The sequence below is a fragment of the Thermomyces dupontii genome, assembly GCF_041956625.1.
Source record: "Thermomyces dupontii strain NRRL 2155 unplaced genomic scaffold VTN31scaffold_2, whole genome shotgun sequence".
Classification (NCBI taxonomy): domain Eukaryota; kingdom Fungi; phylum Ascomycota; class Eurotiomycetes; order Eurotiales; family Trichocomaceae; genus Thermomyces; species Thermomyces dupontii.
Window position 1 is genome coordinate 2,823,647 of NW_027192308.1, and position 17,445 is coordinate 2,841,091.

At 51.5% G+C, this 17,445-nt stretch overlaps 7 protein-coding genes across 7 annotated transcripts; 5 read left to right on the top strand and 2 right to left on the bottom strand.

Moving 5' to 3' along the window:
• Nucleotides 1-1,515: 1,515 nt before the first annotated feature.
• On the top strand, nucleotides 1,516-2,307 carry VTN31DRAFT_3417 (uncharacterized protein; the record flags this gene model as incomplete). Its single annotated transcript, XM_069403694.1, has 1 exon — nucleotides 1,516-2,307. One exon carries the CDS (start codon nucleotides 1,516-1,518, stop codon nucleotides 2,305-2,307), a length of 792 nt encoding a protein of 263 aa, XP_069262850.1.
• Nucleotides 2,308-5,454: 3,147 nt separating this feature from the next.
• On the bottom strand, nucleotides 5,455-5,786 carry VTN31DRAFT_3418 (uncharacterized protein; the record flags this gene model as incomplete). The annotated part of the gene is made up of 2 exons (XM_069403695.1): nucleotides 5,455-5,472; nucleotides 5,526-5,786. 2 exons carry the CDS (start codon nucleotides 5,784-5,786, stop codon nucleotides 5,455-5,457), a joined length of 279 nt encoding a protein of 92 aa, XP_069262851.1.
• A 214-nt stretch (nucleotides 5,787-6,000) lies between these two features.
• On the top strand, nucleotides 6,001-6,495 carry VTN31DRAFT_3419 (uncharacterized protein; the record flags this gene model as incomplete). Its single annotated transcript, XM_069403696.1, has 1 exon — nucleotides 6,001-6,495. The coding sequence occupies one exon, from the start codon at nucleotides 6,001-6,003 to the stop codon at nucleotides 6,493-6,495; it is 495 nt and encodes a 164-aa protein (XP_069262852.1).
• A 1,039-nt stretch (nucleotides 6,496-7,534) lies between these two features.
• VTN31DRAFT_3420 (uncharacterized protein) lies at nucleotides 7,535-8,185 on the top strand (the record flags this gene model as incomplete). Its single annotated transcript, XM_069403698.1, has 1 exon — nucleotides 7,535-8,185. One exon carries the CDS (start codon nucleotides 7,535-7,537, stop codon nucleotides 8,183-8,185), a length of 651 nt encoding a protein of 216 aa, XP_069262853.1.
• A 2,486-nt stretch (nucleotides 8,186-10,671) lies between these two features.
• VTN31DRAFT_3421 (uncharacterized protein) lies at nucleotides 10,672-11,948 on the top strand (the record flags this gene model as incomplete). The annotated part of the gene is made up of 3 exons (XM_069403699.1): nucleotides 10,672-11,138; nucleotides 11,205-11,842; nucleotides 11,896-11,948. 3 exons carry the CDS (start codon nucleotides 10,672-10,674, stop codon nucleotides 11,946-11,948), a joined length of 1,158 nt encoding a protein of 385 aa, XP_069262854.1.
• Nucleotides 11,949-12,446: 498 nt separating this feature from the next.
• On the top strand, nucleotides 12,447-13,603 carry VTN31DRAFT_3422 (uncharacterized protein; the record flags this gene model as incomplete). The annotated part of the gene is made up of 3 exons (XM_069403700.1): nucleotides 12,447-12,488; nucleotides 12,594-12,651; nucleotides 12,717-13,603. The coding sequence occupies 3 exons, from the start codon at nucleotides 12,447-12,449 to the stop codon at nucleotides 13,601-13,603; spliced, it is 987 nt and encodes a 328-aa protein (XP_069262855.1).
• Nucleotides 13,604-13,914: 311 nt separating this feature from the next.
• VTN31DRAFT_3423 (uncharacterized protein) lies at nucleotides 13,915-17,388 on the bottom strand (the record flags this gene model as incomplete). Its single annotated transcript, XM_069403701.1, has 7 exons — nucleotides 13,915-13,999; nucleotides 15,122-15,370; nucleotides 15,858-15,892; nucleotides 16,313-16,329; nucleotides 16,381-16,397; nucleotides 16,454-16,622; nucleotides 16,683-17,388. The coding sequence occupies 7 exons, from the start codon at nucleotides 17,386-17,388 to the stop codon at nucleotides 13,915-13,917; spliced, it is 1,278 nt and encodes a 425-aa protein (XP_069262856.1).
• Nucleotides 17,389-17,445: the final 57 nt, after the last annotated feature.

Below are 17,445 nucleotides of genomic sequence, written 5' to 3' on the forward strand. Positions count from 1 at the left end.
GATGTAACTGTCACTTCCAGATACCACACACGCGCAGATCACAACAACGTTCGGTGTCATCAAGAACCATACTCATACTTTGTTCTGCTGCGAAGACTGTTTCCGCTTGGAACTCAGAAATTCATCCTTCTCTCCTTCCCTGATAACGGCGGGCAGTGTGGATGGGAAGGAGCATGGATATTTGATATTTCATTGCCACAGAGAATACAGCGTACTCTGTATCGATTTGATGGTTAACGAGTCAATATCCAAGAATGAAAGGGTTCCAGGGGAAAGCCGTTCACATCCTACTAGTAGTCTTCCGAGTCAATTAAGGAGCCACGCTAATCACCCGGACCGAAGTAAGTAGCTTCGGTTACAGAAGTAAGTTACTTGTAAATAGACCGATGATAAAAAAAAAAAGTACACGATCCCCATGGGGCATGGGCATCTCCAGCGTAGCCACATGGTGACATGGCCGCAGTCGATCACTGCCTGAGTGCCTGGTGAGTGGTGGCACGGTGGCATCTGAAATGCTCCTTTTTGGATGCCTGGCAAATCAGGCGCACATGACCGCGAGTGCTTGCTGGCTCCAGCTGATGCCATCCACATGGCCGTGAGGAGTGACGATGCGTGGAGAACCTTACATGGTTAATCCAGAGTTATGATTGGCTGGCTGTCAGGCAGATTAACCTTTCTCATTTCTGGCAGCAGAGCGTATCAGCTCGCACTGTGATTGGTGGATAGGGCTAGTCTCAAACGCGGTCTCTCGGCTGCGACAGCGATGCTACATACAGTATATTAGTATGGATGTAGGTAGGTTATTGTCAGGGGTTGACTCGACTGGGCATAGAATGATTAAGTATTGAGGAGAGAAGGGAGAGCAAGGAGGATGTTCCCAAGGAAAGGAAAGGAAAGGGATGGATTAATCTAGTTTCTCGTTAATTCCGAGCAGTTTGAAGAAAATTAACCTGTTAAAGCCAGCTCAGCGACCAATTATGATTCCCCCGCCCTTGCGCCAAAGAAAGTTCTGGCCACTCAGGATCCACGGACATGGATGGTTCCTGGCATTTTGCCTGCCGACAAGTCGCTTGCCCTGCCGAGCCCATTTGTCGACCCAACCTGACTGGTGGGTCACTAACCCTAATCAAATCCACCGAAGATACATGTATCATCGACCATGGATCACATTAACCCAAGTTATGAATTATTCACAGGCCCTCGCGCCACCCGAGGGTGAAGGGAAATCTCTTTTTATTAGTTATTCCTCGGACATTTTCTCTCCTCAGTCCTCACTGTCATACCTTCATAGTACATACTATGCCTGACGACTCGGTGTCGTGACTGATCCCTCCCTCGCTTGATCCAAGTCACTCTTTTCAATCCGTTCCAGGGCACAATTGTCTCCTGACAGCGTCAGGAAGTTAGGAATATTGCAGGCAATATCCGCATCTCGACGCCGGTCGGCCGGGTTCGCGAAACGCACAGTGTCTCCAATCCATCCTCTCACTTAATTCTTCCCTCCAATCCGACAGCATGGCTGGCACCATCAGACGCGCCCTCACCAAGCGCAATCGCCCCGAGATCTCCAGCCCGATGCCCTATCGGGAGAGCCATGGCCATGCAACAAAGTTCTCGTCCGGAAGCATTCGCCGCGGCAAGATCTCCGGGCCCATGGAACTGATTTCGGCCACCAACATGGTCGCCTACAATGCGCCGGATCTCAAGACCGTCACCTCCTCCTCGTCCTTCCGGTCCGGCACGACGGACGAGAGTGATACATCTCCCACCGCAACCTCGTCCTCCTCGACCTCCGTCACGACCCCCGACGAGGACGCCGTCGCATCCGAGCCGCGTCCGTCGCCCGGGCACTTGCCCAAGCGCTCGGCCACCGTCACAAGCCCCACCCTTGCCAGCGCGGCCAGCACGCCCCGCTCCTCGGCCTCGTCGAGCAACGGCGAGGCGCCGGCCTTGCCCAAGCGGGCACTCTCCCACACCAAGAAATCCCACCAAGAGCTCGCCCGGCAGCGGTCCATCTCGCGAATGTCACCGCCGCCGACATCCCTGAACACGGCACCGTCCGTCCGACGGAGCCATGATATGTTCAACCCGAACAACCATCCGTTTGGCCGCGAGTTGCACAAGGTGAACGAGGTGGCGGAGGACTACGGCGGCACAGCGCTGGTCCTCGATGAAGAGGAGGAGATTCTGATGAAGAAAGGTCTGAAGAAGTACTCTTTGGAAGACTATCTCTGCGAGATAGAAGGCCTCTACGGGGGCGTGTTTGACGATCACATCGGGCCCCTGGCTACGGGCAATTGGATCTGAGAGTCACTTTTTTTTTGCCTTTTTCGAGATGCATGATTCATGACCTCGTTCATTCCTTACGCTGATGGGTTACGCATTTTTATGCGACGTGAAGTGATGGGATTATTTAGATAGCTCATGTACATATGGTGCATTGCCGGGTTTGGGACGGTTAACGGTTGGCTTTGATCGTAATATGGTTCAACGGATTCAAAATGGGGCGGTTTGTTGCATTTCGAGGGCACTGACTGTACTCGCCGGGCAGGGGCCCGCGTCGTTCTAGAATAACCGATCCATGTAAATCAGAGAAATCTATCAACATTTTTCACCGTTTGTAAAATGTCTATCGATAGGCCTGCCGACACTCGATATGCCAGAGTTATGACGTAACGCTAGAAAAAAAAAAAAAAAAACCCTTAATCATTAACAAACTCTGGTTTCTTCTACGCTCCTTTTGCCAAGCAAAGTGATCCTTCGCGTCGGGCCAGCTTATCCTGCTTGGATCTCGCTATAACCATCGGTGTCTGCGCCTTGCGCCCTTGAGCTCTTGTATGCCCTTGCTCCGAAGGATCCGGCTGGCTCCTACAAAGTGAGTTGGATCATTTAGTGTGCTTACGCCCTATGTACCCTGTGTTCGGCTGGTTAAGGGTAAGGTTAGTAGGTATGTAGCTCCTGATAAAACTTGTGGCCAATGCCGAAGCCGAAGGATTCGGTGATGATCAGTGGCGGTAGTGGTTCATGGGCGAGGGTCAAAGTTCTTCTAGCTGTTTTCTGGAAGTTGGAACTAGGTAAGTTATGATTCATTTTTTTTTTCTTGCTCCAGCTTTGGGCAAAGTTTATGATATATGGAAAATTCTGACCGAAATCCAAATTCAATAGTTATTTTGTTCGAGACAGTCGAGTTTCTGGAATTGACATGGAGGTAGGTAATGGATTGCTTGGTAGATATTAGAAGGCCACACTACTTGGCCTGACTTATTCAACTCACTGTTTCCACTGTTGATGAACCGGTTCGTCTGCAAATGCTGCAAACTTGTCCTTTTCCAAGAGTCCAAACGACTCCGCTTGTCCCTTGCAGCACTAATAGCCTCAGTCTCCACCTCGTTCTGCAGGGAATGTTTTTACTAGGAAGTAGTTCCTGGCTGAATTCTTTTTTTTTTGTACTTGCCATCCGATAAGGTGCCCATCCTCCTTAGAGTTTGCCTTGCTTGACTCATGAGTCCTCTGAGCAAGGGTTGACTCAACGGCATCGATTGTTCTTGTCGAGTCACAGGTTCGGTTGTAACCCCGTTCACCGGCTTACCGGTGTCTTTGACTTTCTGTCCCGGACAAGGTTGGACCAAATCCAAACTACAACCCATTGACACGCAAGGAGAGACGTACAGTCTTTCTTGCCTTGGAGGAGAGAGCCAGGTTGAGCTACTTTTCTATGAAGGAGAAGTCTTTCTAAAGGACCATAAAGTGACGGAGAAAGGCAGACTTCATGGATACATGGGCAGTACTACTTGTACCTGGCGTCAGATCGGCTGCGATGACCGTATGAGTTACTACGTGCAACGTTGCATTGGTAGGTCATGATCACCAAGTAAAATACTATTTATATATCCCAAAGGCGATCGAATACAACGAGATTTGAGTCAGAAGAGTCGGGAGTCATCAGCGTTGAGGGATAAAATGCGCGTGCTCTGCAAGCTCCAGCTTTTCTAGCCGTGCCCTTCTTTTCGAATAGGGGCATCGCTGCTGGGATCATGTCCTCGATACGGCTCTATTCTGTCCATTGGTTCGGAGAGGGAATACACTGAGCTACAGATGCATCGACCAAGGACGACACAACATTGACACCCAGTGATAGAAACGATCCGCCTGACACATTGTCAGTGGATTAACCGGCTTAAACTCGACAAACCCGAGGCAGCACGACAACCAGACAAGCCGTTTATCCATGAGCAGAAAAAAAAACAAAAACAGCCACTATGACAAGGCGGAGGGACAATGCAAAGCATCTTTTTATTCTTTTTTTTCTTTTTTGGTTTCACCGAAAAGGTATAAGAGGAATCATTGATGGTTGCAGCAAGAGGTGCGATCTGCGCCGACCGATCAAATAACACACCAGTAGTTACATCGCATGGCGAGCATCATGGCTTCGTTCTCCAGTTTCTCGACAACTTCCTTGCTGCCCGACTGGACCAGGTTGATGTAGCCCTCCTCGTCGAGGGCCCAGACGGCCTCCTTGATCCACACGCGGCTGGTCATGCCCTCGCGGAACCGCACAGAGTAGTACCTGTGGTCTTCCACGACCTGGGCGAGCCTCTCCACCAACGCGTCGTGCAGGACGGGGTCGATGTCGCCAATCTTCATCGCCACGAGAAACGGCCGCTCCAGGCTGGAGATGGCTGTGTTAGGCCGGACCGAGTAAGTCCAACTTGCGTCGTTGTTGGGGTCACTGAGCAGGTGGAAAATGGTGCCTCTGTGAGCCTGGGCTTGGCTTGATTTGGAGCAGTTTGAGATTGTTGTGTTTGGTTTTGAGTCTGAGTCTCAGTCTGGGCATGAGTGCGCTCATCTCCGAATGGAGGAGGGTCAGGTTCCGCAGCGTCGATAGGGGGTGCAGGCTGGGAGAGGTACAGCGCCCAGTGAAAGCGGTTATTGCCGCCAATGTCACTGAGGAGGATGTAGAGGCCATTTGGGTCGAGGCGGGGAGTGGATGAGGAGGAGTAATGATACACGAGGCTCATGCTGGGCCCGGGGGGCTCTCTTCTGCGGGGGACCAAGAGGGAGGTAATGTAGCGCTCTGCGAGTCGCCCGAAGGAACAAAACAAAAGAAGAAAAAGGGAAACGAGGGGAAAAGAAAAAAAAATAAAAAATAAAAACAATAATAAAAAAGAGAAATAAAGGAAATAAAGGAGAGAGGAAAATGACTAGGGAAAGGAAAAGATCACCAGCGGCGTGAGTCTTTCATGATTCCCAGTTCCCTTTTGTTTTGTTGTCTTCAATTTTAGTATTGATTCTACTTTTTTTTCTCACGGGGAAGAAGAGAAGAGGGGAAGGGTAAGAGAAAGTACTTACTCATAACCTACATATCATCATCGAGAGGGAGTCGGTCAAAGAGCCATACCTCGGCCTTGTTGAGCATTGGGGGAATGGGTTTGAAGCCGGGGGGAGGGGGTTGTTCTAGAAGTTGTGAGAACCCTGCATGCGGGAATTCAGCAAGGCAACTTTGCTTTCCGACGTATTGTACATACAGTACTTTGAACGACGGATAGCGGGGCGCCGAAAACGGCTCCCATTGCACCGCGCCCTCGCCTCGTCTGACCGCCTGCCGCGAACGGTGCGGTCTCCCGTACACTTGTCCCGTTTTGGATTTGCCATCGCTCTGCCTGGCCGGCCGCGCATATAAAGCGCAGGTGCGTCTCCCAAAGGCCGGACTGTTTCTTCTTCTTTTCTTTACCCTCTCGTCCCTCCCTTTCTTGCCTCGGCTCCTGGCCATCCCGCCCCTGGCTCATCTCGTATTTTGGCGTCGCAATGGGGCAATCGTGCAATCGCGCTGCGCCGCCCCCTCTTTCCTTGTCCCTTCCCGGCCGGCGGACGTCTCATCAAATCAATATCCCATGACTCCCCATGCCCCCCAATGACTCCTGTTTTTCCCATGCACGAAACAATGCGCTGCGTTGATCATTCTCTCATTTCTCCGTGCGTCCCCTACGAGAGGACATCCATATGGGGGGCTCTCAGCCGGCTGGCTCTCCTTCGACAAACATTTTTCATTCCAGCCGTTCTTTACTGCCTATTGCCGCAGTATCCCCGCCGCGTCGCAGCCCTTCTGCATTACTCATCGGCGGCCCCAGGCTAGAAGGGTCCATCATTCGTCAAGCGGCGGTGAATGAGCGAATGCACAGTCACCGGCATAGGGCCCACATGTGCGCACAACCACACGATTACGCACGCTGCATTCCACGTTATGCTCCGCATCGCAACGACTTCGAAAATGATGAGTCATATCATTCAAAAAAATCCCGCAGGTGGCCCCGTCACCGCTTCACCGGGGCCGGGAAAGCAGGAAAGGGGGAGGAGATAAAAAGAGGGAGTGGTGGTATATGCGCAGGGCACAAATTCTGCACGAGGGCGTCAAGGCCACTCCGACCTAAGCGAATATGGCTAGATGAGGTGGCAGCCTCTCCGAGTGAGCCAGGGGGTGAAAATATGGGCAAGTAGGAAGATGTGGCTTGGATACTCTCGTAACCTGCCGGCCATCTCACAGCCGCTCGGACAAAAGGGGCCACTTCCGAGTTGCGACTTTCAGTTGGTTTCCCGTCAGCCGCTCCGCCTTGTACCTGACTTTGCCACAATACGATTATTGTGCGATGACTACCAACCATACCACCAACCGTGCTCCGTCCGGCTCGCATTCTGCTCGTCAAAGGCTCGATCGAAAAAGAGCTCTATGCGGTTGGGCCAACTTGGTGTGCGGCGCCGCCTGCCCCGTTTCCGGTTTGCTTACTGCACTCAGCGGACGCCGGATGCCGATATCCCGATCCACCCAGCCTGACCGGTATGGGATGTGCGCCTCATGTTCCAGGTTTCGCGCGACTCGGTTTGAGTTCGATGGCCAATTGCGAAAATGCCGCACGCACCTTGCCCATCTGTTGCTACCTTCTGCTATTCCGGCCGAGAAAGAGATCCGGCCAGATCCGTCGCCTTTTGCCTCCAATTTGGTTGTCTGATGCCGCGGCAGCCATTGAAATAGCCGGGGCCCTTCCGACCTTTGTCATTTTTCTTGGGGAGATTTGCTGCTTCGAGTGCATATGAGTTTTTTGCCCATCATTCGCTTGCACATCCAGCGTGACGATGTGCGTTGGCCGCCGCGGCATCCTTTTCTTGCCAATCCTCCGCGTACGATCATAGTTACGAGAACGATCATAGTTACGAGAATGAATGCTGAGCATCCGATACAGTCGCAGCTCGCTCAGGAGATTTCCCGTCCTCCTAGTCGAGGGAGTGTTTCTGCCGGAGATCTGGTTCCCGTCGGTCTGCCCATCGATCCGGCCATCATCGCAGATAGCGCCGTTCCCGAAGGTATGACTACCCTCAACCGACACACCTTTCCTTTTCCCTTTCCACCCGGTTCCCCTACCGGTGCGGGAGACGACGAGCGCTTCCACCCTTCCGATTTTGCTTTTGGGTCTCCTTTCGGTGCATCATTGATCCGCTGGCAGACTCCAGTGCCGAAATTCAGCGGGCTCAGCAAGCCGAAATGCCGGATGAGTGTCCCGCGATACAACTTCTCATTGACACCCAGCAGCAGCAGCAGCAGCAGCAGGAGCAACATCCTCCTCCTTTCCCTCCTCCTCTACCTCCTTCTCAATCCCTTCGGCATTATTTCTTGGATGCTCCGCCTTCGGAACGATTCGCCTTCCTTTCGCTGCTCTTCGACAGCGCGCGACGTCGCTTCATAACCACTCCGTATGCCGATGACAACGCTTACTCGGTCGATTTGGGAAAGTATCTGACCAAGCGTCCTCGGAGCCCTCGGAGCTGCTCAGAGCAGCGACAGCAGCGTAGCTCCCTTCACAAACGTCTTCTCGAGGCTCCCCTTTCAGACCAGGTCGGCTTCCTCATATGGCTGTTTGACGAGGCACTACACCGCCAATTGCCCCCATCTCCAGATCCTTCTGCGAATGCACACGGCGCGCGGTCGGCAGCGGATCATACTGCAAGCCGTCGTCGCCGCCGCCCTCCACGGAAGCACAGAAGGCGGGCAAAGCGTAATCTGGAGGGCAATGAGGAAGAATGGGCTCCCGATGAAATTGACTTCCTGGTGGAGTTGATGGTGGAAGCCAGGCTTCCTGTGGGCGAAGCTACAGAGGAATTTTTGCAACGATATTCTCATCGGAGTGAGCGTTAAATCTTTTATTTACAGTTGGTTGATTGGCCCGGACGGTCGGGCACGTCGGCCATGTTGGTGTGGGTGATGGCCGTTATTGTCGTGTCCCGTCTCCCTCTAGACGGTACGGGGAGTGCGGGACAGGTACAGGTGCTTCTGCATCCTTCGATGATACCGATATCGGTCAGTATGTATGCCGTACGTGTATGTTAATGTTGGGATAGGATAGGAACTACCGGTTCTCTCTGGGAATGCATGCGCTTCAGATACGCGAGACACGTTGAGTCTTCCGGAGGACAGGTACCCTCCTTTCGACAGGACCACCGCAGTAGAAATGAATACCGCTATGGCGCGGGATTTCCCGGCATATTAATTATTATGCTGATGAAAAATTTCCTGGCTGCGTTGATACTGTCCTGACGAAGGATGAAATCTCGTCCTTCGCTTTCCGTGGTCACGGGAGTTTCCAGTTTCATCCCGGGCTCACCGTCCGGAAGGTTGGGGATCACTATTAGCACGTCATGTGCGGCGAAGATGTTGCCCGAGAATGCCGTATTGTTATACATATCGACGTGCTTTGTTGCGCATTTCTGACCGCAGACATTCTCCTGTTTTTTGGAACCCCAGAACGACGCGTCTCGAAATCTACAATGACGCAGAGAACGCACTTAAGATCTCCAGGTTCCCGAACGCCTGGTAGTCTTCTCGTCCAGCCGCGTTGGAATACAGACGGTTGGCGATTTTGCGGGGCCTTCTGCTTGGCTAGTAGTAAAGACAGCGTTCAGATCTAGGTTTTCAATCTTCTCTTTATTCCCAGTATCCCTAATTCAAGGCATATCCTTCCTCTGTTGGGGTGACTCAGACATCGCGTGTTGGGATTAGATTTCTGCTGCATGGCATTATACACAACAAGCTATCCTCTCCGTTGCAGTGTTTTCTGCCTTGTATATATACTTGTTTTGCAGAGAACTAGCCCTGCATTGTGCCTAGATTTGAGTCAGAAGAGTCGGGAGTCATCAGCGTTGAGGGATAAAATGCGCGTGCTCTGCAAGCTCCAGCTTTTCTAGCCGTGCCCTTCTTTTCGAATAGGGGCATCGCTGCTGGGATCATGTCCTCGATACGGCTCTATTCTGTCCATTGGTTCGGAGAGGGAATACACTGAGCTACAGATGCATCGACCAAGGACGACACAACATTGACACCCAGTGATAGAAACGATCCGCCTGACACATTGTCAGTGGATTAACCGGCTTAAACTCGACAAACCCGAGGCAGCACGACAACCAGACAAGCCGTTTATCCATGAGCAGAAAAAAAAACAAAAAGGCCTCCAGCATGGAAACTGAATCACCTGAGTTATCACGTGATTCCATTGCCCTAGGCTGCCATTCAAGACGCGGGCAGGCTAAGCACAACAGAAGGCAACAAATAGCGTTTCTCTGATTTCTTTCATCCTGTTAACATGCTGACTGGACCAAAGCCAAGCCTGGTGTTGCACTTATTAACGGCAACCTCTTAGGTCGATGATAGTAGGAATACTGATGTATATTCTCAGAATTTCGCGTCTTCAATTCTGCTGTCTCTTGAAGCTGAACGCTATGGGTAAGTAGTTTACAATCGAGCCACATTTACGCATCTGCTTCCCTGATCCAAGCAAATTTCGCCATCGCAACGGCGCAAGAAGAGCAGAAGGATCAATTAGATTATAGACAGAATCGACGAGAATGGTATCTACCTACTCCAATTCGTTTTGAATAGGTCTCCGCATCCATATTCGAGAATTGTACGACCGGATCGATAGAGGGGGAATAGTTGAACGTTGGAACGATTCACCATGTCTTCGATGATCACAACGACAACATGGATCCGGCGCGGTGTCGCCGCCCAATTCCCTACAAAATATGAGATTGACGAGGAGGAAATGGAGCGGATATCGAAACTCGCACGCCAGCAACTAGAAGACGCACAAGAGGACCTGGATGAGGCGCAGCAAAATGGCAAGGCAGAGGAAGAGAAGGATGTTGATGCAATGGATGAGGATGAAAAGACAGACGACAAGAAAAAGGAAGAGAAGACGACGACGTATGTTTTGGATCAAGAAGGGTTACTTCTATGTAGCGATTGTACTGATATATTCTGGCAGAGATATCGATGATGATTTGAAAGAATACGATCTGGAACACTACGACGACGATGAAGATGAAGAGGGCGGGAAATCGATACTCTTTGGAAACGTCAAGTCATTGGCCTACTACAAGCCAGTACTTTCAAATCTGAAATTGAAAAATCGAATCGAAAATTGAAAACAGCTTACGTAATCCAGCTTCGAATGAGTCGATTCAGGCAAATTTTCGGCCCAGCAAACAAAACATGTGCCAGCTCGAGTCCATTCTGTTGCTCTCGAATGTGATGCGCTAGCTGAACTTTTTATTTCAGCCATATTCGCCCCTATTATGAAATGATCATCACCAGTCCTGTGCGCCCGCCTGGTGCACATCTGAGTGGGCATGATCGCGTCGACTGCCTTCTCTTCAGCTTCCAATGCGGTCGTTAAATCGCTGTCCTCAACCCAACGACGGGTAACAATCGGGGCATTCTTCCTCCCATCATTACCAGCGTCGATCCAGCGCCGAAACTACCTTGTCGGCCGACCTGCTTACGGCACGGTCACTCCCCGGCCAGAGACTTCGGCGCTGTGTCGCACAAAGATTCCCTTTCGGCTGGAGACGGGCTTCGCGCTCCGGCCCAAACGTCCCTCACGACCTTTTCCGCCGCCGTTCGTTTCCCCGCCGTCGACGTCCTTTTCTGAACCCCTGACGACGCATTATCAGAGCCAGGACCGAAGACCCTCGGTCGGCGGGGAGCTGATTCGAGGGCTGACGAATGGGGATGACGCGGTTCTGGCGTCGGAGATTTTCGTTGGGGTGAATGACGGGGTGGGAGCGTGGGCGACTAAGCCGCAAGGACATGCTGCGTAGGGCCGCGATTGACAATGATTTTCCTCCCCCCGGTGAAGTGGCTGACGGTGGTCGGATTACAGCTTATGGTCTCGGTTGATACTACACTTTTGGGCGCTTGAGTGCGAGCGCAACGCTACGGAAGCGTCGGAACCTGACACCGTGGGGTTTCTGCAACATGCGTTCGAGGAGACCGTCAAGGCGACGGGCCAGTGGTTGGGAACGACAACTTCCGTGACGGCTCTCCTGCACAGCACCAGCGCGGCTGCCGCCGATGCGCGACCGGTTCTCTACGTGACCAATATCGGAGATTGCAAGGTTCTGGTCGTCCGGCCGCGGGAGAAGACGATAGTGTTCCGGACAAAAGAACAGTGGCATTGGTTCGACTGTCCGATGCAGCTGGGCACCAACAGTGTCGATGAACCGCGGAACGACGCGGTGCTCAGCAAGGTTGATTTGGAGGAGGACGACATCGTGGTGGCTGTGTCTGACGGTGTCACCGACAATCTGTGGGAACAAGAAGTGTTGACGAATGTTCTCGAGAGCATCGACAAGTGGGAGTCGGGCGATCTCTGGGACATTGAACTCAAGGAAGCCAACGGGTGCATGGTGTATGCCGCCCGGCGTCTCTTAAACGCTGCGTTGAGCATCGCGCAAGATCCTTTTGCAGAGAGCCCGTATATGGAAAAGGCCATTGACGAGGGTCTGACCATTGAGGGCGGTAAGTACACTGAATCGATCAAATGGTCGAGTCTTTTGCTGATGGCGGGTTAGGGAAAATGGATGACATCAGCGTCGTCATTGGACAGTGTAAGCGATGGACTTGAGTGTACATTGGAGCGACATTCTATCTATCCAATATCGAATACTTGCATTGATACGGAGTCATTTGAAGTACTGATAGACATTGTTGCATAATCTCTAATTGGTCTATTGCAAGCACAAGTAGATTTATGACCTGTAGATAACATTCTGCTACGGCAATTAAGAGCTTGATTCTCGACCTTGGATTCTCTGCAAAGTTCTGGATGTGTTCTGGGAGATTTACTTTCAGGAGCTTCAGATTCGAATCACGTGATGAGGCGTTCGGTGGAGCCCAGCATGGTGGAGGTTGCGCACGGATCACCGATGCCGCATTGAGTCAATCTAGCCCAATCGGGTTAGACCAGCCCTTCAATCGGTATCGGCCATTCGGCCAGAAAAGTTTCGAGAGCTTGACGTTCTTTTCGCAGCATAGCAGAGGGACTGTAAACACCTTCGCGAAGATTCAGCCAGGATGCCTAGGGCCAAACGATCAAAAAAGTATCGGAAGCTTATACACCAATATGAAATTACTTTCGGATTCCGCGAGCCTTACCAAGTGCTCGGTATGTATCGCATTGGGAATGATATTCGACAACGGTTTGGCTAACTTTTTTTTTTCCCTTCGTTGATGAGAAGTGGACTCGAATTTCCTGCGCGCAATACATCAGTTCAAGATGGACTTGATTCCCTCGCTGGAACGCACGCTGCATGGAAAGGTCAAGCCACGTATGTGTTTCGGATCATCACGATACATGGCCCTGTCCTAACTCGGGGATTTTGTTCTCTACTAGTGCTTTCGAAATGTTCTCTCGCGCGAATCATGGCATCACAACCGATCAATCCCAAGACAAACAACCCTATCCGCCCGCAACATCTGCCTCCCCCGACGATCCTACCGCTGCGGCACTGCTCGCATAACAAGGAAAACACCCCGATCGACGAGGTCGAGTGCCTCCTATCCCTCCTCTGCCCGAGCAAGGAAACCATGCGCAACAAAGAGCACTACATCCTCGCCACGGCGGAGCCGCTGCCCCTAGAAAAGACCCATCCCGCAGAAGAACTCGCCGATCCGCGCAAACGCAAACGCGCCGAGGCCGAGCACCGGGAAGCGACGAAAAAGGCCCAGGCCCTGCGCGTTGGCGCACGCGCCATCCCCGGCGTACCGATCATCTACGTTAAACGCTCCGTCATGATTCTCGAACCGTTCAGCGAACCCTCGGAAAAGGTTCGGATGGGGGTGGAGAAGAACAAATTCAAGACTGGCATCGAAGACGTTGCGTCCATTGTCGCTGGTATCAAGCGGAAACGGGAGGAGGAGGAGCTCAAGAAGGAGCTGGAGCCGACGGTTGATCCGCGGAAATTGAAGAAGGCCAAGGGGCCGAATCCGCATGGAGGCCGTACCGGCTGTGGCGCCTCATCTTTGATAGCAACGAATGCCGGGCCAGCCTGTGTGATCTTCCCGAGAAACAAACTGCAGCTTGGCTCCAGGCAGAGGCTTGTCAGAGCTGTCGCTTTGGAACAGGGAGTGATGACCCTGCACTATCTCAACACTCGGCTGTGGCTTGGAAACCTGTTGGGCAGGCGCGACCAGAACGGAAAATTGGAGAACTACCTCCAACGATATGGATTGCCTGGTCTACTGGTTAGGCAAGGTCCTCCAGGGAGGCCGCTAGTATAGCACTGCCGTCTATGCAACACCACTGGAGTCCTGAGTCGGGAAACGCGAATGTCCCGAATGGAGCCGGCTTCCGGAACATAAGACTGGCATCTACGTTATGGACGAAAGACGCTGTTTTGGCCTGCATAAAATCCTTATCCCAGGTCAGCAGTAACGGGCAGTGGCTAGGGGTTTGCAGTCACATGGCCACTGCGAATACTCAGTTTCGCTTCCTCTACGACTTCCTTTCTACCGCACTTATGGTGTCTTGTGTATCGCCTGCTTTGGATAGACGGTTATAGACGTTTTACCGTACCTAGCTTCAAGGTTCCTCACAGACGCCTGGTGCGCTGTCGCAGCGCCAGAATCTGCGGACCAGGGCATCGAAACATGGGAAAAAAGACCCCGAAGATGAGCCTGCGCGGAGACCATCAGCGGAACATCATGCGGAATACAGAAAGCCATCCACGCTCCTGTAACACCCAACCGAGGCGAAACAGGGAGACGGACAGTGTAAAAGGTTGTCCGTCTGGAGGAAAGGGTTTCAAGTTCTCATTTCTAAACGGAGCGCCAAGAACGCCAAGAATTCCCAAGATTGATCAGAACCTTTGCGACCGCCTTGACCACACACTGAAGTGCCCTGGACTCTGTACAGTACGCGAATCTGATGCACGTGATCAAAGGCCGCCGTCCTGTCCTCAAGGCACCATATGAATGTACAGGTCAGGCAATAGAACAACACAATCGTGTGCAGGCGTGCGCGATGCTCTGAAACGAGGGCTATGGTCCGGACAGATGGGGTCGTCTGAACAGACCGGATGGTCTGAAAAGGAACCATAGTCTGGATAGACAAGGTTGTCTGAAGAAGTGAAATGTTTGTGCATTTTAATTAATTTGAGCCGGCCATGTAATGGGATAGAAACAGCAAATTCTGCTACTACTACCCATCTTTCTATATTTCCTGCAATGGAGGGAGGCATTGACAAAGACTGGCTGGCACTGGAGTCGAATCTTTTGCATTGATATTATTCTTTTCTCAAGACAGCTTGCCTTGTATTGTGTTCTAGTGACAACTCCTCTGGTTGAACTTCGTTGAAGAAACACATAACACCGTACATAGATTCCCCCATTATTGCAAAACATTTTCACCCTTCTCCGGAGATTTAGACCTGGAGCTGTCGCTAAGCGCCCTGGTTTAAGCTGACTTCAGCGAAAGGCTGATACAGTCAGCAGAAACGACAGAATCTAGATTGGCAATTGGACACTGTACCTATCACCAGACATTTAATTCATAGTCACCAAGAACTTATGGCGTCCTTTAGGGTAGCACGGACAGCTTTCCTATCACTATCGGACGAAAGAGAAAAGGGTTCTGACAGAGGGCTGGACACTTCAAAATCCTCACTAGTTTGGGAACATCCATAGCGTTCGAAGGTCGCATTCTGTTGATTCTCCATTGGGACGGCCCGTTGCGCATCGGGAGCATGTTCAGGTCGCATCCAAGAAAACCAGACGCCACACCAATTTACGACGCCGTACGCAGGGAGCCCGTCATTCCTCGACCGGCATCCCTCCAGCTCGCCATCTCGGAGACGCCGTTGCTCGAGAACGGTGGGGCATTTCTTCTTTTTGATAAAGCGGTAGAACTTGGCCTGAAGACTCGGTATGCTGCGCCCGGGGCAGCCACGATGGTAGAAATGGCGGTTAAAACATCGCTGGACTTCCTTCCAAGTCTTCCCTAGGTCGACGCGGTAGTACCAGACGAAGCACATTTCCTCCTTGGTGTAACTGGGCCCGCACGCGCGTCGTTGGACGGTACCCCGACTCGATGCACTCGGAACCGATTCATCCCGTCGATGGTGCTGTAACCAATAGTCTGGATTCGTCGACATGGGGAGGTCAAGGATTGTCTCTTCGGAAAGATTCCTCCCCAATCCATGATTGAAATTTGTCTGATCATGGGAGAGCCCTGTTTGCGCGCAGTTTAACCGATGCTGACTTTTCGTTTTCGGGGTCTGCTGCTGAAGCTCTTGGTTCATGGGATTGAGGAGAGCATGAATCGGTACTCTCCTATCTGAATCTGCCACGGCTGTCCTCATATTTTCTTTCTCCCCTTCAGAGACGACTGGCTACAGTGGATGACAATCAGCCTCGTGAGTGTTTATGTTTTGAATTGTTGACGACGCCCTCCTCCCATTTAAAAGTCTACGAGGGAAAGGAACTTGATCTTTCATGAAATTATCCTGCTCTTGTGAACTAGGCTACCTTCACGCACCCCCTGATACGAATGGCACTGCCAATCTTGATTGACTTTTGCGTTCGCAATCGCATTAGTCTGACCCGGACAGCTTTCCACTCAATGCATGACATAAAGGCTTCCGGAACAAGCTTCCGAGGCTGAAATATTTGTTGGTTGGTCTGGCGGTATGTGAGTTCTACCTCATCAGACTGCCTTTTGTTAACCTGGAAAGTTGGCATACTGGATCCTATTTGATACTAAAGCCGGAAAATTCGCTTCGGCAGATTATGCCAAAGATCTGGTGTCTTCGAGCAAACATCATATATTCGTCGAGTTCAATGTGCTTGTCTGTGGATTGAAGCACTACGAACTATATGCAGGATGACATACTTTTTCTAATTCATCGATACTATTGAATGTGATGAGTAAATCCACATTCTAACATGTCTGCAAAATCTGTCGAAGCAAATCTCCTTTTCATGGCATCGTACGTGATCCAGCGACCCAACTTTTCGGGTTAGAAATAGGTGATTAGTCGACTATTTAAGTCATAACTCACCTCTGCAATGCGGAGCCCTAACCATATGCACCTCCGTGCTCGTGTGATAATAAACGAGGGCATTTCAATATACCGGGCTTCTTCGTCCGGCATATCCACAAAAAAGTCCTGGGGGTAGTAGAGACGACTCCACGAATAGCCCCTGATATAAAAATCTTCTGGCAGTTGCTTGTTGGTGCCGGCCTCACCCATCGGAAAATCCCCTCTTCGCAGCGGTTCTATATCGGTCTCAAACCACAAGGCTAAGTTCAAATTGGCACAAAGTAGAGTCCAAGGAACGTCAGCCTGAAAGTAGAGCATACTTTCAGGAACCAACGCAGCAGCCCAAAGAAATGCCAGGTACACGTGGAGTGCGGGTAAAATGTGGTTGTTTCCGCTTTGAGAGAGGACGACCCTCAGCGTAGAAAAGGCCAAAAACGACGCATAGGATACTACCTGATCGGTATCTTTGAAGTTAACATCAAACGGCGTCTTGTCCCGCCTCTCAGAAGCCTTTTGGCTGTCCGGCGCTGCTTCCCAATATACCCGGGCCTTGCTGACCCTGTCAGAAGGGGAAAGGGCTTGGGTCGTCTCTCCATCAAAGAGTTTTGGAATGCGCGCGTCAGGCTGACCAAAGTCGAAGATTGCGGCGATTGAGATCAGACTAATCTGGGCGCCCTGCTCCCGAAAATGCGCACCGACTTGCCCGATGAATGAATCAAGATTCTGCAAGAAGAATCTGGCGTTTGCAAGGAACGTAGACAACATCCCCCTAGTGAACAACACGCCATGTGCAGTAACAAACCCGATAAGCAGAGCAGGGAAATGCTCTATCTGCGGCGGTCCCTCTGGACGTAGAAGGGGCCGAAAGAGGACCACCTGAATGCTGCTGCGAGCATTGGTAAACGGCTCAACGCTAACCAAAGACTTCGAATAATAGAACAATTGCTGCAGAATGTTTGGTCGTGAAAGCACCGCCAGATGGTGTTGGAGACGGCCGACTCCCGGATTTTTGTCTGCGGCCTGCATGTACCACGACCGGGATACCTTGCACCAGATTTCGCGGTTCAGGGGGCCCTTCTCTTC